The sequence below is a fragment of the Saccopteryx leptura genome, chromosome 6 (assembly GCF_036850995.1).
Source record: "Saccopteryx leptura isolate mSacLep1 chromosome 6, mSacLep1_pri_phased_curated, whole genome shotgun sequence".
Lineage (NCBI taxonomy): Eukaryota > Metazoa > Chordata > Mammalia > Chiroptera > Emballonuridae > Saccopteryx > Saccopteryx leptura.
The window spans coordinates 1,292,179-1,306,460 of record NC_089508.1 but is presented as its reverse complement, the minus strand read 5'-3'; the positions used below and the strand labels follow the sequence as shown (position 1 = coordinate 1,306,460).

The window sequence follows — 14,282 nt, the reverse complement described above, 5'->3', positions numbered from 1 at the left end:
AACTCAGTTACCTGGGAAGATGTCTGAGCGGGCAAAGGTGTGACTGCAGCTCTGTGCCAGCTGACCAGCTGGGTGGAGTGGCTCAGCCTGGGAGGGGACAGGGCCTGGCTCTTCCCGGGGAAGTGACCTGGCTGTGGACAGAGGCCTTCTGTCTATGGCAGCTGTAAGCACGGCGGGTAAGTGGGGCCCGGACAAGGCTGGCACGCACGGGCAGGGTCCGTGGCCCCTGCTCCTCTAGGCCTGTCCTCCTGAGGGCCCGGGCAGGCCTCGGGGCCGGCGTGGCTGTGCACTGGACGCAGAGGTGCTTCTCGGGCCTCCCAGCCTCACGGCTGGTCCACAGCGGTGTTGCTGGCGGGTTGCCCTCAGGTATTTTTCTCCTGTTGCTAGAAGTTGACACTCATTCTTTTGGGTAGTTGACTCTTACAAGCATCCTTGAGAAAAGGGATAGGAGTGCCCCTCGCGCAGTGCGAGGTGCGTCTCCCGTGAGGGACGGGGCTCCACTGTGCTCCTATGTCACCGGCCCCTGCTCTGCTGTCACAGATGCCTCTTTGGTTTTTCTGTTTATTGTCCACTTTGGACCAGGTAAGACACGTGTATGTGAGTCCCTGGCTTGTGCACGGCCTGCAGGGAGGTGCTCCCGGGACTCACCAGCCCGCCCCGGGGCCTCCCATGGTTTTGACAGAGAAGTGTGGCCGTTCTGTTCGGGGGGGGGGGTTGTAAAAAGGAAGCTGTCATTGGGGGGGGTGTGTGGAGTGAATCCCCACGGCAGGGCCCTTTGGGGGCCAGGTACCTCTGCAAGTCTGCAGTGCCTCCTCAGCTCCCTGACCTGGGATCGTGGGTGCCGGGCTCACCAGGGACGGAGGCAGGCGCCCCAGGGTGGGGAGTGCGGGGCCCCCAGCTGAGGTAGGGCGTGCCTGCTCGGATTTGGACCCCCTGGGAGGGACCCCCTGAGGCCTTCTGCCCAGGTCGCTGCGGTGGCCCCGGTGCCTCGTTCAGAGTCAAATTCTAACACGTCCTGTTCTTCCCCTGCACCTTCGTGTCTGCCCACCTGCCTGTCTGCCCACCTGCCTGTCTGCCCACCTGCCTGTCTGCCCACCCTCGTGTCTGCCCACCTGCCTGTCTGCCCACCGGGCAGTGGTGGGCTCACGTCTGATGGGAATGACATGCCTTCCTCGGCTCCTGGGGCCCCATTGCACAGACGGACAGGCCAGGGGTGCTCCTATGTCCTTATAGCTGCTGGGGTCAGGGCTGGGAGGGCGCTCCGGCCAGGTGCTGCTGCTCATGGTGCCGTGTGCCCCTTGGGGAGGGCCTGGCGGGCAGCTGCCGGGCTGGGCTGCTCAGAGGCCCTCAGGTGCTCACAGGATGCCCCTTGCTCGCCTCATGCTCTCTGCACCCCCTAGCCCTGCAGTTCCAGGTTTCTTGGGCCACCAGGACCTCATTCCTCATTGGACTGGTCTGTGCATCCATCCCTGGCTCTGTGTTCCCCACCTGCCTGAGGAGATGATCCTTCTAAGGAGCTCGGCTCCCCTACTTACAGCAGCTTAGCGCCTTACAGGGCCTGTAATCCGGCCCCGCCCTCCCTGCCCAGTTCCCGGACTGATTGATGGGTCTGGGTTCCCGTGTCCTCCGCTTAGAGACCGTCCCACGGGTGCACCTTGGGAACCAGGCTCTGTCACGGAGTGCAGCTCATTTGAGTTCCGTCCCTGTCCCCGTGGTCCATTTCTTTTCCTGGAGGGTGGAATCCTCGCGTGGGTGTGCCAAACAGTCTGTTCAGCAGTCGAGGGGCATTGGGTGTCCTCACCCACGCGAGTTGCTGTGTGACAGTGTTGTGGCCTGGTGTCTCATGGACAAGGGGAATGTACGTCACATTCTGGAGGTTGGGTGGCTAAGGCCAAGGCTATGGCCGACTCCTGCCCTGTCCTGTGTGGACCTGCTTCCTGGGCCAGGGAGTGCTTTTATGTGAGGGACCCATGACCCTGCCCGTGGGTCCACCCTCCTGACCTGAGCCTCTTCCAGGATGTTCACAGCGGGATTTGCAGCTTTAGGGTGATCCGAGTAAAGCTGCCATCAGAGTTTTGTGTGGACACGTGGTCTTGTTTCTTGTGGAATGGGGAGGTGGTTTGGGAGGCTTCCACAGTGGCTGCCCCAGCCTCCCACTCCGCTGGTAAAGTGGGGACTTCCAGCTCTGGACTGCATCAGGACCTGGTCAGTTTCTACCTGTGCAGAATTGGGCTGGACGTGGGACATTTGTCCAGCTTTCGTTTGCATTGCCTGGGTGAGGGGCAGTGGGCAGCTTCTCATCATGCGTTTTTATTTCTGTCCATGTATCCTTGGTCAGGTGTCTGCACGGATCTTTTGCCTGGTTTTCATTATTGGCTTCTTTCTTTTTTTTTTTTTTTAACAGTTCACATTCAGTGTTACTTTGTTTCAAGTGCGTAGCAAGGTGCTTAGACAATCCTATACTTTACAAAGCATTCCCCTGATATTTCCAGTATCCACCTGGTACCATATATAGTGTTACAATGTTATAGATTGTATTTCCTATGCAGAATTTTACATCCCAGGTTGGTTAGGTGACTGCCAGTTTGTATTTCTCAGTCTCTTCACCCTTTTTACCTTTTTTTTTTTTTTTTTTTTTTTTTTTTTTACAGAGAGAGTCAGAGAGAGGGATAGACAGAGACAGACTGACAGGAACGGAGAGATGAGAAGCATCAATCATTTGTTTTTTTTTTTTGTTTTGTTTTTTTTTTCATTTTTCTGAAGCTGGAAACGGGGAGAGACAGTCAGACAGACTCCCGCATGCGCCCGACCGGGATCCACCCGGCACGCCCACCATGGGGCGACGCTCTGCCCACCAGGGGGCGATGCTCTGCCCATCCTGGGCGTCGCCATATTGCGACCAGAGCCACTCTAGCGCCTGGGGCAGAGGCCACAGAGCCATCCCCAGCGCCCGGGCCATCTTTGCTCCAATGGAGCCTTGGCTGCGGGAGGGGAAGAGAGAGACAGAGAGGAAAGTGCGGCGGAGGGGTGGAGAAGCAAATGGGCGCTTCTCCTGTGTGCCCTGGCCGGGAATCGAACCCGGGTCCTCCGCACGCTAGGCCGACGCTCTACCGCTGAGCCAACCGGCCAGGGCAATCATTTGTTTTTTGTTGCGCGTTGCAACACCTTAGTTGTTCATTGATTGCTTTCTCTCATATGTGCCTTGACCGCGGGCCTTCAGCAGACTGAGTAACCCCTTGCTGGAGCCAGCGTCCTTGGGCTCAAGCTGGTGAGCTTTTTGCTCAAACCAGATGAGCCTGCGCTCAAGCTGGCGCCCTCGGGGTCTCGAACCTGGGTCCTCCGCATCCCAGTCCGATGCTCTATCCACTGCGCCACTGTCTGGTCAGGCTCTTCACCCTTTTTATTCTGTCCCCCTACCCCTCTCCGGGCAACCGTCAGTGTCTGTTCTCTGTGTCTGTGAGTCTGTCTCTCTAAAAATTATTGTTGGTTTTAGAGAGGAAGGGTTGGGGGGAAAGCGGGTTGTGGCAGAAACGTCAGTTTGTTGTTCTACTTACTTACGCATTCATTGGTTGATTCTTGTATGTGCCCTGACGGACTGAACACACACAACCTTGGCCTCTGGGGACGACACTGACGAACTGAGCTAGCTACCTGGCCAGGGTCTCTAGGAGTTTGTTTCTGTCTTGTTTGTTTGTTTGTTTTACTCTTTAGATCCCACATATGAGTAAGTCATAATGGTATTTGTCTTTCTCTGACTGACTGGTTTCACTTAGCATAACATCCTAGGGGTCCAACTACGCTGTTGCAGATGACAAGATTTTGTTCTTTTTTATGGTCGAGTAATATTCCACTGTGTAAATGTACTAGCTTCTTTTTACCCCCTTGTCTATTGGTGAGCTCTTAGGTTGTTTCCATATTTTGATTACTGTAAATAATGCTGCAGTGAACACAGGGGCACATATGGTCAGTCCTCTTGAATGGGTGTTTTGGGTTTCATTGGATACATTTCCAGAAGTGAGGTTGCTGGGACATAAGGCAGCTTCATTTTTAATTTTCTGAGGGAACTCCATACTGCCTTCCACAGTGGCTGCACCAGTCTGCATTCCCACCAGCAGTGCAGGAGGGTTCCCTTTTCTCCACACCCTCGCCAGCACGTGTTTGAAGGGGTCATTGGCTTTCTTATTGTTGAGTCCTGAGAGTTTGTTTTATATTCTGATAGGTGTTTTGCAAACTCTTAAGTAATTTTGTGCATTTTAAAATTTTATTTAATTTTTAGAGAGACACAGTGAGTAAAGGAGAGAGAAAGAGAGAGAGAGAAGTAGTCATTTGTTGTCCCACTTAGTCATGCTGTCATTGGTCACTTCCCAGGTGGGCGGGCTTGAACCCTCAACCGTGTTTCAGGACGATGTTCTAACCGATGGACTACCTGACCGGGGCTGGTAATTTGTGCATTTTGTGTGTCTACAAAATGTGCCTGACCTAAGGTCATGAAGGTTGTTTTTTGTTTTTGTTTTTTTGTGTGTGTGTGTATTTTTCTGAAGCTGGAAATGGGAGAGACAGTCAGACAGACTCCCTCATGCGCCCGACCGGGATCCACCCGGCACGCCCACCAGGGGGCGACGCTCTGCCCCTCCGGGGCGTCGCTCTGTTGGGACCAGAGCCACTCCAGCGCCTGAGGCAGAGGCCACAGAGCCATCCCCAGCGTCCGGGCCATCTTTGCTCCAAAGGAGCCTCGGCTGCGGGAGGGGAAGAGAGAGACAGAGAGGAAGGAGGGGGAGGGGTGGAGAAGCAGATGGGCGCTTCTCCTGTGTGCCCTGGCCGGGAATTGAACCCGGGACTTCTGCACGCCAGGCCGACGCTCTACCACTGAGCCAACCGGCCAGGGCCATGTCATGAAGGTTTTTATCCTGTTTTCCTTTAGAATTTTTATGGCTTTGGGTTTTGCTTGAAGTTGATGATCCATTTGAAGTTACATTTTGTGTGATTCTGGGTGTTTTGCTTGTTTTTTTGCATGTAAATGTCCCATAACCACATGCCAGTCCGTCTGTCCTGTCTCCACGTGCCCTGTGTCTGAGGCAGGCTGTTGGCGGCTCCACGGTGTGCGTGTGCCCCTGTGAGGGGCACCCCTGGCCGGGTCCCTGTGCCCCTGTGAGGGGCACCCCTGGCTGGGTCCCTGTACCCCTGTGAGGGGCACCCCTGGCCGGGTCCCTGTACCCCTGTGAGGGGCACCCCTGGCCGGGTCCCTGTGCCCCTGTGAGGGGCACCCCTGGCCGGGTCCCTGTGCCCCTGTGAGGGGCACCCCTGGCCGGGTCCCTGACTTTATTTGAGCCTTGCCATCCAGTGGTGCAGATGGTCCGACTCTCCCTTTGCAGAACTGCCCAGCTGGCCTCGGACCTCAGGTTCTCGTCGTGTGAAGCTCAGCGCGGGCCTGCTGGTTTCTGCAGAAAGACACAGGACCACGGCGACTTCTGATTGGGGTCACATTGAAGTGTCTGTGCACTGTGTGGGGGGACTTTACATCTTTTTCTTTTGTTTTTTTGTATTTTTCCAAAGTAAGAAGCGGGGAGGCAGACACACTCCCTCATGTGCCTGACCGGGATCCGCCCGGCATGCCCACTAGGGGGTGATGCTGTGCCCATCTGGGCTGTTGCTCTGTTGAAACCAGAGCTATTCTAGCGCCTGAGGCAGAGGCCATGGAGCCATCCTCAGCGCCCAGGCCAACTTTGCTCCAAAGGAGCCTTGGCTGTGGGAAGGGAAGAGAGAGAGAGAGAGAGAGAGAGAGAGAGAGAGGAAGAGAGGAAGGAGGGAGGAGGGGTGGAGAAGCAGATGGGCGCTTCTCCTGTGTGCCCTGGCCGAGAATTGAACCTGGGACTTGCACACACCGGGCTGATGCTCTACCGCTGAGCCAACCTGCCAGGGCCCTTTATCTTTTTTTTTTTTTTTTTTGTATTTTTCTGAAGCTGGAAACGGGGAGAGACAGTCAGACAGACTCCTGCATGCGCCCAACCGGGATCCACCCGGCATGCCCACCAGGGGCGACGCTCTGCCCACCAGGGGGCGATGCTCTGTCCATCCTGGGCGTCGTTCTGCCGCGACCAGAGCCACTCTAGCGCCTGAGGCAGAGGCCAAGGAGCCATCCCCAGTGCCCGGGCCACGCGATGTCGCATCTCAGGCCCAGCCTGTGGGAGCTCCGTGTGGGCTCGTCCTTGGAGGGTGTGGGCTGCAGGTCGCCGTCACCATCACGCTTGGCCCCGTCGCTGAGAGAAGCGGAGGCTGGGCTTGGAGGTTGTGGGTTTCAGGCTCTGTGCGTGGAGGCGCGTCTGCTGACGGGGTGCCCCCTGTGGGGGGAGGGAGCAGTCAGGGAGGAGACTTAGAGACTGTATCTCATCCCAGCAACCTTCACGGAAACAGACGGCAGCCCCGGCCTCCACCGCGTCACTCCCCCCCGCCCCGGCCTAGCGGGACGGTGGCTGTCAGTGTGTCGTGTCCAGCACGCCTGGTCCTGCCCAGTGCCCACACCAGGCTCAGCGCTGAGCCTGCAGCTCCTGCAGGAGCCGTGAGCTGTCTGTCTGTCTGGCCCGAGTGCCCGAGAGCACTCCTGAGACATGGGACACGCTGACCTAGGGCTGGCCCAAGCAGACCCTGGTGAGACGGGACGGCAACCGCAGGGGCCAGACGGTGAGACGGGACCTCTGGGCGCGTCTGCAGGTACCCCCAAGAGGCGGGCATTTGAGTCTGGGGCATGAAGGGGACCTGCGTTCCCAGTACGGTGGCATCTCCCAGGCCGTCGAGGGTCCGAGTGGCACAGGGAGGTGGAGGCCTTGGACCCCGCTGCTCCTGGTTCCTGACCCTCGGACCTCGGGCCAGTCACCAGCCGCCTCTGGGTGTCTGGCCTCCGGCTCCCAGGCGGGTGATCCTGGGGCTTCTCTTGTTAAATCCTGTGCGTGTGTTCACATCCCCTTGTCTGCGTCCACGCGCACACGCCATGTACTCGTGTGACAGCTCCCGCTGCTCCTGTTTCCCTGGGAACCGTGCCTCTTAAGACAAGAAAGGGCCCATTCACGAAGCCTGGGCAGGTGGGCGGCTCAGGAGCCCGCAGTCCCGTGTGGAAGACGTGTCGCTGTCGTGACTTGCTGAGCCGACAGCAGGCTTCACTGCCATCGGTTCCGGGACTGTTGACCGGAAGCAGAAGTGGGTGGCCCGGCCTGGCCGGCACAGCAGGGGACAGATCTTGCCGTGGTCTTCTAAACTCAGAACAGAGATGGTGGGCGTCCGAGTGAGGAACCCGCCCTCCAGCCGCGTCGCTGAACGCCGCCACGCGCACGCGCTCAGGTCCTTCGTCGGGGTGCTTGGCAGGTGACTGAGGTGACCCTGAACTAGGCTTAGGCTCCAGTGAAGCCCTTCTGGCAACAAGTAACATCTGAATCACAAGCTGCTTCCTGATTATCGGGAGCTCAGACGAGGGGAGGTCCCCGTTCCCACCGCCGTGTGCAGAACGGGGCAGCTGCTCTGAGTGGACACGTGGGTGCCGGCCCCTGCTTGCCCGCTCGCTGGGCCTCGACCTCTGTGGGTGCAGGTGACGCTCTTGTCTCTAAGTGCACGCAGCTGCTGAGGAGCTGCTGCTTCCCCATCGGGCGACCGCGAGGATCTGGGGGCGCTGGCCGGCGGTGTTCAGGTCCCAGGACCATGCTCAGGGTCGATACTGATCGCCAGGACCTAACGGGGTGGGGGGGGCAGGTTCATGTGCCCAGTTGGCCTCTCCCGCTGGCATCAAGGGTGGGCTCTTGTCCCAGCCCCAAGCGACGGGACACAGAGAGAGCAGCTCTCTCCTTGTGTGTCCGAGGTCGGTCACGTCGTCGTGGCTGACCGTCTGTGCGTCTGGCCTTAGTCACTCAGTACCCAGCCTTTCAGAGGTCAGACTGACCTCTGGCCTCGCCACAAACCACGTTGGTAGCACCGACTTGGGGCCACGTCCCCAGGTGAGCAAAGATGTACCAACAAGGACGCTCCCAGAGCAGGTCAGCGGCCAGACCTCTTCTGGGCTGTGCAGGTGTGGGTGACCCCTTCCCCGCACGCTCGCCGCAGGAAGGTATCGGAGCAGTCTCAGTGTGCACACCTTCCCAGCTGCGCGCTACGCCTGCGGCTAGGTGTCTGCAGTTGGCAGTGTTTGTGGAAGGACGCGCAGGGACCACGCGGAGGGCCACGTCACGTCAGCGCTCACACGGGGACGCTGTGGTTGGTAGAGACGGGATAGCTCTGGGGAGCAAACCTGCACCCTCCTCCAAACCGACTTGCTTCTGCCCCTCACTACAGAAAGCAGCACTCGGTTACTTCACGTGTGACTTCCTGGAGGGGGGCTGGTGGGAACGCATCATCCCCGCCCCTGGGCTCCCGCGTCGCCTCTGCCCCGCAGTTGGGCTTATGCCCCCGCCCCCGTTCCCAAGAGGTCCGGGATCCTGACACCTGCAAAGTTTTGCAGTTTGCAGCATACACATCTCTGCGCAGAGCTCCGGATCTTGAAGCTTGTGTCGACCGTCTGTGAAATTGATCCAAGTGTTTCATATAGTATTTTTGGAGAGGTTCTAGACAGTACTTTTCAGACCCTGATTTTGTCTCCCATGAGCTCACTGAACGCTCACCCGTTAGCCGTAACCACTGTTCAGTGGACCCGGAACTTCTGTGTGGGGTCACGTCACCGCACAGGGAGGTTCATTCTCTCCATCCCCTGCCTGCGTGCTCTCCGCCCGCTGCCCACCAAGCTGGCCGGGAAGGAGGTGGCCTGCAGCGTCCCGAGCTTGGGGAGCCGCTTGTGGTTTCCGCTGAGGGTGACACTTGCCGGACGTGGGTGTTTCTGGAGGGCCCTGTGAGCCCCCAGTCTGGGGATCCCCCTGCCTGAGAGTTTTTGTCGGGGACAGGGGACATCGTTGCGTGTTGTCAGGCCTTCTGTCTCTGCTGGGACAGGTTTTTTGGTTCTGATGCTGTGGTTTTCAGTGTTGGACCGGCCCGTTCCCAGAGCCGCCCTCACGCTGCTCGCTCGGGTGTCGAGCAGTTGGGCAGCGGAGTTTGCGGCCGGGGTGCTGGGTGAGCCTGTCCGTCCTCTGGCTGTGGTTTGAGAGGGAGGCGACCTCGGGTCATCTGGGGACTGTCCCCTCCTCCTCTGCTTTCTGGAAGAGCTGAGCTAGAATGGGTGTTAAAAGTCCCTTAAATGTTGGGTATGATTCTCCAGCGAGGCCATCTGGGCTGGGGGGGGTTCTTTTTTGGGGTGGCTGTAAGAAGGGTTCAGCTTCTCCGCCAGGTGCAGGGTTGCCCGTTCTCCCCCCTGCGCTTGGCTCATCACGTCTCTGAAGCGATTGGTCCGTTTCATCTGAGTTGTCGGATTTGTTGGCACCAAGCCCTCTCTTGTGCCCTCACCCCCTGCTGAGGGCTCGGGGAGGGGGCATCTGTGTGCGTCTCCTGCTGGTCCTGACATTGGTCACTGTGGCTTCTCCTCTCCTGACCTAGCCACTGTCACCTGTTTGAACCTGTGCTGGTTCCTGCTTCCTTGGTTCCCACCTTCACGCTTTGTCCCGTTTCCCGAGGCCTGATGGCCGCAGTGAGACTGGCTGCTCGGGGGGCGGGGGCAGCCTGGTCCCCGGGCCCCTCTCCTGTGCACTCACCCCTCCCGTCCGCTGGCTTTCTGCACACAGCCGCCATGCCAGTGGCCGCCAGCGGACGGAGTCGCCCCCGGCCCGTGCCCCCTCCCCTGCGGGGAACGCGGCCTTGTTTCAATGGGGCGTGTGTGGGTAACTGTTTTAGGGTTGATTGGCTCTTTCTCTACTTTCTTAGAATGGAAGCTTCACCGATTGGTTTGAGGCCTTTCTGTAAGAACCACTTAGAGCTGTAACGTACATGAGATTAAACTTAGCCGTCCTCGTTCAGTGCACCCTGGTGTGGTTTTTTTTTTACATGTTTTATTGTATTGATTTTATACCCAACTTATACCCAAAGTTTTATTATTGTATTGATTTTAGAGAGAGGGGGGAAGGTAGAGAGGGAGAGAGAGACAGAAACATTGAGCTGCTCCTGTGTGTGCCCTGACCAGTGACCAAACCGGCAACCTCTGTGCTTCGGGACGATGCTCCAACCAACTGAGCTCTCCGGCCTGGTCAGGTGTCCTGGCATTTTCATGAGTTCACAGTCACTGCGGCCCAAGTGCAGGTCGTGCCCGGCAGACCTGTGAGCACTGCCCCGGGGCTCGGGGTGGGCAGCGGGCTGAGCCCGCGTGTGTGCCTGCAGGTGCATCACACAGGGGCGTGTCAGCGGCAGGAGGCCCTCCACAGGGTCCAGGGAGCCCGGCTGGGACCCCCCTGTGGAGCTGGCCGGGCTGGGGCCTGTGGCATTTGCTAGCCTTTGTGCAGCTTGCTGAATCGGTGCTCAGTGTCGGCACTTGGGCACATCCAGGCTTTGACTAGGTTCCAGCTGAGCTGAGCTTCCTGCTGGGCTGTCTGCTGTAGAGCTGTCCCTGGTGGTGCTGCGGGCCTTCCCCGGGGACAGCCTGTGGCCTCAGCGGCATTGTCCTGGCAGCCAGGCCGGCGTCCCGAGCTCCCCAGCGCGGGGTCTGTCTGGGCACAACCTGGCAGTCTGGGGGGCCCAGCAGCCGGCACCCTCTGGTCTGCTGCTGGGCGCCTCGTGCTGCCCTGCCTGCCTCTGCTCACCGTGGTTCCCTCTGGAGGGGAGGGCAGAGGGCCCAGGGGGACTGTTTGGGGTGCTGATATATCCAGGCTGGTGCTGCCCTGGCCCCTGGGCTCCCCCAGGAGGGACAGAGTTCCTGGGGGGTAGCTAGTCACAGGGCACGGGGCACAGGGAGGGCCGTAGGCCCCCGCCACAGTGCCCCCAGCCCTCTCGTGTCTGGCCCTTGCCAGCTCCACCAGCGTGACTCTGGTTAACTCTTCTCCCCACTGGGGTGGTGGTACCTGCACCTCCTTCACTGCTGTTCTGTATCTGAGGGTGCGAACCAGGGAGGGGGTGAGGGCTCCCCTGGCTCCCTGGGTCGGCGGGAGGTTGTGACCCCAGCAGCACCGCACCTCACCGCAGGCCAACGCTCTCTCTGGGTCTGTTTGCAGACTATGTCTACTTCGAGAACTCCTCCAGCAACCCATACCTGATCCGGAGAATCGAGGAGCTCAACAAGGTAGTGCGTGTGCGTGCAGGCGTGCGTGTGCGTGTGCGTGCAGGCGTGCGTGTGCGTGCAGGCGTGCGTGTGCGTGCAGGCGTGCGTGTGCGTGCAGGTGTGCGTGTGCGTGCAGGCGTGCGTGTGCGTGCACGTGCGGGGCCCAGGCCCTGCAGGGAGGCTGGGTGCCCGCCCTTCCTGGGGCCGCTGCCGCAGATGAGACAGAACATGCACAGCCTCCGTGCTGGGTTTGCAGGGGACTGGTCACTGTCTGCTCAGACGTTTTGGTGGCTTCGTCCCCAGGGTCATCTGCCCAGACCTGGGTCCCTGGTGGCCGCACTTGAGGAGCATACTCTGCAGGGCTCGTACAGGACAGGAGTGCTGAGAGGGTCAGGCTGGGTGGCTCCCGGCACAGCTGGGGACCCGCAGCAGCCCCTCCCGGCCTGGGCACGGGCCTCAGGGCCTCAGGTGGCTGCTGCTGCCCCTCTGCCTCCTTCCTGTGCTCTCTGGCCGCCTCCTCCCTCCCTGCCCCACGTCTACAGAGAAGACTTGGTTGTACCTGCGACTGGGGTCGGGGGCGTGGCCTCTGGGGGCGTGGCCTCGCGGGTCCTCACCTGTGCCTCCCCCCTCTCCAGCACTCACTGTCTCTGCCCTGGGCCCCTTGCTGTCCTGGCTGAGCAGTCCCCCAAAGGACCCCTCCCCACCTCTCGTGCCCCCTGATTGGAGGCTTCCTGGGCAGCACTGGGTTGGGGTATCCTCCCCCTCGTGCCCCCTGATTGGAGGCTTCCTGGGCAGCATCGGGTTGGGGTATCCTCCCCCTCGTGCCCCCTGATTGGAGGCTTCCTGGGCAGCACTGGGTTGGGGTATCCTCCCCCTCGTGCCCCCTGATTGGAGGCTTCCTGGGCAGCATCGGGTTGGGGTATCCTCCCCCTCGTGCCCCCTGATTGGAGGCTTCCTGGGCAGCACTGGGTTGGGGTACCCTCCCCCTCGTGCCCCCTGATTGGAGGCTTCCTGGGCAGCATTGGGTTGGGGTACCCTCCCCCTCCTGCCCCCTGATTGGAGGCTTCCTGGGCAGCACTGGGTTGGGGTATCCTCCCCACCTCTCTTGCCCCTGATTGGAGGCTTCCTGGGCAGCATTGCCCCCTGATTGGAGGCTTCCTAGGCAGCATTGCCCCCTGATTGGAGGCTTCCTGGGCAGCATTGCCCCCTGATTGGAGGCTTCCTGGGCAGCACTGGGTTGGGGTACCCTCCCCCTCGGACGTGGACGTGGCAGTCGCCACTGTGGTGCTGGGTCAGCACAGGCTGTGGCCCTGCGACCTCTTCCTTCCAGGCCTGTCTCAGTTCCTGCAGGGGGGCTACCCACCCCCACAGTGCTTGTTGTCACTTGTGCCCGCGAGGGGACCTTGCTGTGCCTCTGTGAGGCTAGCCCTCGGGAAGCTACTTCCCTGGACCACAGGTCCCGTGGCTCTGTGGCCTGGGCGTCCTGAGACCAGCAGGACAGGGTGGGAGGGTTGCGGTGTTGACTTGAGCCCCACAGGTCAGACTCAGCCGTAGCGGAACCCTGACGCACGGCCGTAGGGGCGAGGGCCTCTTAGTGCCGTGTGTGCCCCCACCCCAGGGACGAGGAGGTGGGGGTGCCCCAGCTTGACTGCAGCCCGTCACGGATCGGAGCAACTTTCCGGAAGGCCCGTGGCCGGGTCTGCAGGCGGCAGTGTCAGGGCAGTGATGGGGAGTCCTGTGAAGCCAGTGCTGCTGGACCGGAGACCCTGCTCACCACCTGCCTGTACCCCAGGGCCAGCAGAAGGGGGGGCTGGGACAGCAGCAAGTGGCCACCCACCTGCACGTGTCGGCGGTGCTGGCTCGGGGACGTGATGACCAGGCGTGGACAGCTGGAGACTCTCCCGTGGCCGCGGGTCTCACGGGGGGCCCGGCGTCTGGCACCTCCGCCCGGGTCTGTGGGGTTTGCGCTGACCAGTGGGGCTGTGGCATTCGCCCGTGACAGTCACGTGTGCGGGCAGAGCTGACCTGCCCCGGTGGCAGCGGCTGGTGCCCGTGTCAGAGTGGCCGTGGGGCGTGGGCACGTCTGCCATCCCCTTTACTGGTCAGGTTGGTCAAGCGCCAGAGAACCCGGGCCGGGCGGGACTCTAGAGGTGGCCGGGCCTGTAGGGCGAAGGAGCACGCACGCCGTTCTCCCGCTGGTGACACCACGAGGCAGCAGGGAAGAGGCCCCAGGGCTGCCCCGCAGGAGAGGAGGGGATGCTGCCCAGATGCTCCGCTGAGGGGGGACGGCGCTGCCCACACGGTTCCAGAACACAGGACACCCGTCAGAGGTCGGGCCGCGGGCTCAGTGCCGGCTGGAGGACGGACTCTGCCCGGGCGAGTGCGGTTCAGGCACGGGCTGGAAACGGGTCGTGCGTGGCTCCTGACGGGGCCCCCCCTGCTGCTCAGCCCAGGGGCCCCAGGGCAGCGTCTGCTGGCAGGAGGACAGAGAGCACGCCTGTCTTCACAGCCAGGACAGTGCCTGCCCCCTTGGGAACAGCGGGGCGCCCAGCAGCAGGAGGAGCTCAGGGGGGCTTTCACCTGAGCACCGATCACGACGGACCGAAGCTGGCATCAGAGCAGAAGAAACGGAAAGTGGACAGACCCCCGTGCCCTTCGGGAAGCAGGTTGGGCGTCCTGGGGCCGGAGGCCTGCGGGCGGAGCAGCTCTGTGGGCTGCAGGAAGTCTCAGTGTAAGCCGCCAGGTGTGAAGGGGGTGGTGACTTGGTGCCTCCCAGTGGCGGGCAGAAGAGGAGGCGCTAGGCCAGGCAGCGGAGTCACTGCGGCGTCCAGCGAGGTCACTGAGGCGTCCAGCGAGGTCACTGCGGTGTCCAGCGAGGTCACTGAAGCATCCAGCAGGGGTCACTGCGGCGTCCAGCGAGGTCACTGCGGTGTCCAGCGAGGTCACTGAGGCGTCCAGCGAGGTCACTGCGGCGTCCAGCGAGGTCACTGCGGTGTCCAGCGAGGTCACTGAGGCGTCCAGCGAGGTCACTGAAGCATCCAGCAGGGGTCACTGCGGCGTCCAGCGGGGTCACTGCGGCGTCCAGCGGGGGTCACTGCGGTGTCCAGCGAGGTCACTACAGCATCCAGCGGGG

General features: G+C 60.9%; 1 protein-coding gene across 3 annotated transcripts in view; it reads left to right on the top strand.

Moving 5' to 3' along the window:
* Positions 1-14,282, top strand: part of MTA1 (metastasis associated 1) — a 37,975-nt gene that overhangs the window by 2,487 nt on the left and 21,206 nt on the right. For all 3 annotated transcript variants that reach the window (XM_066341455.1, XM_066341454.1, XM_066341456.1), the window contains exon 2: positions 11,103-11,170. In XM_066341455.1, coding sequence (XP_066197552.1) covers positions 11,103-11,170 — 68 coding nt within the window. The remainder of the gene's footprint in view (positions 1-11,102; positions 11,171-14,282) is intronic.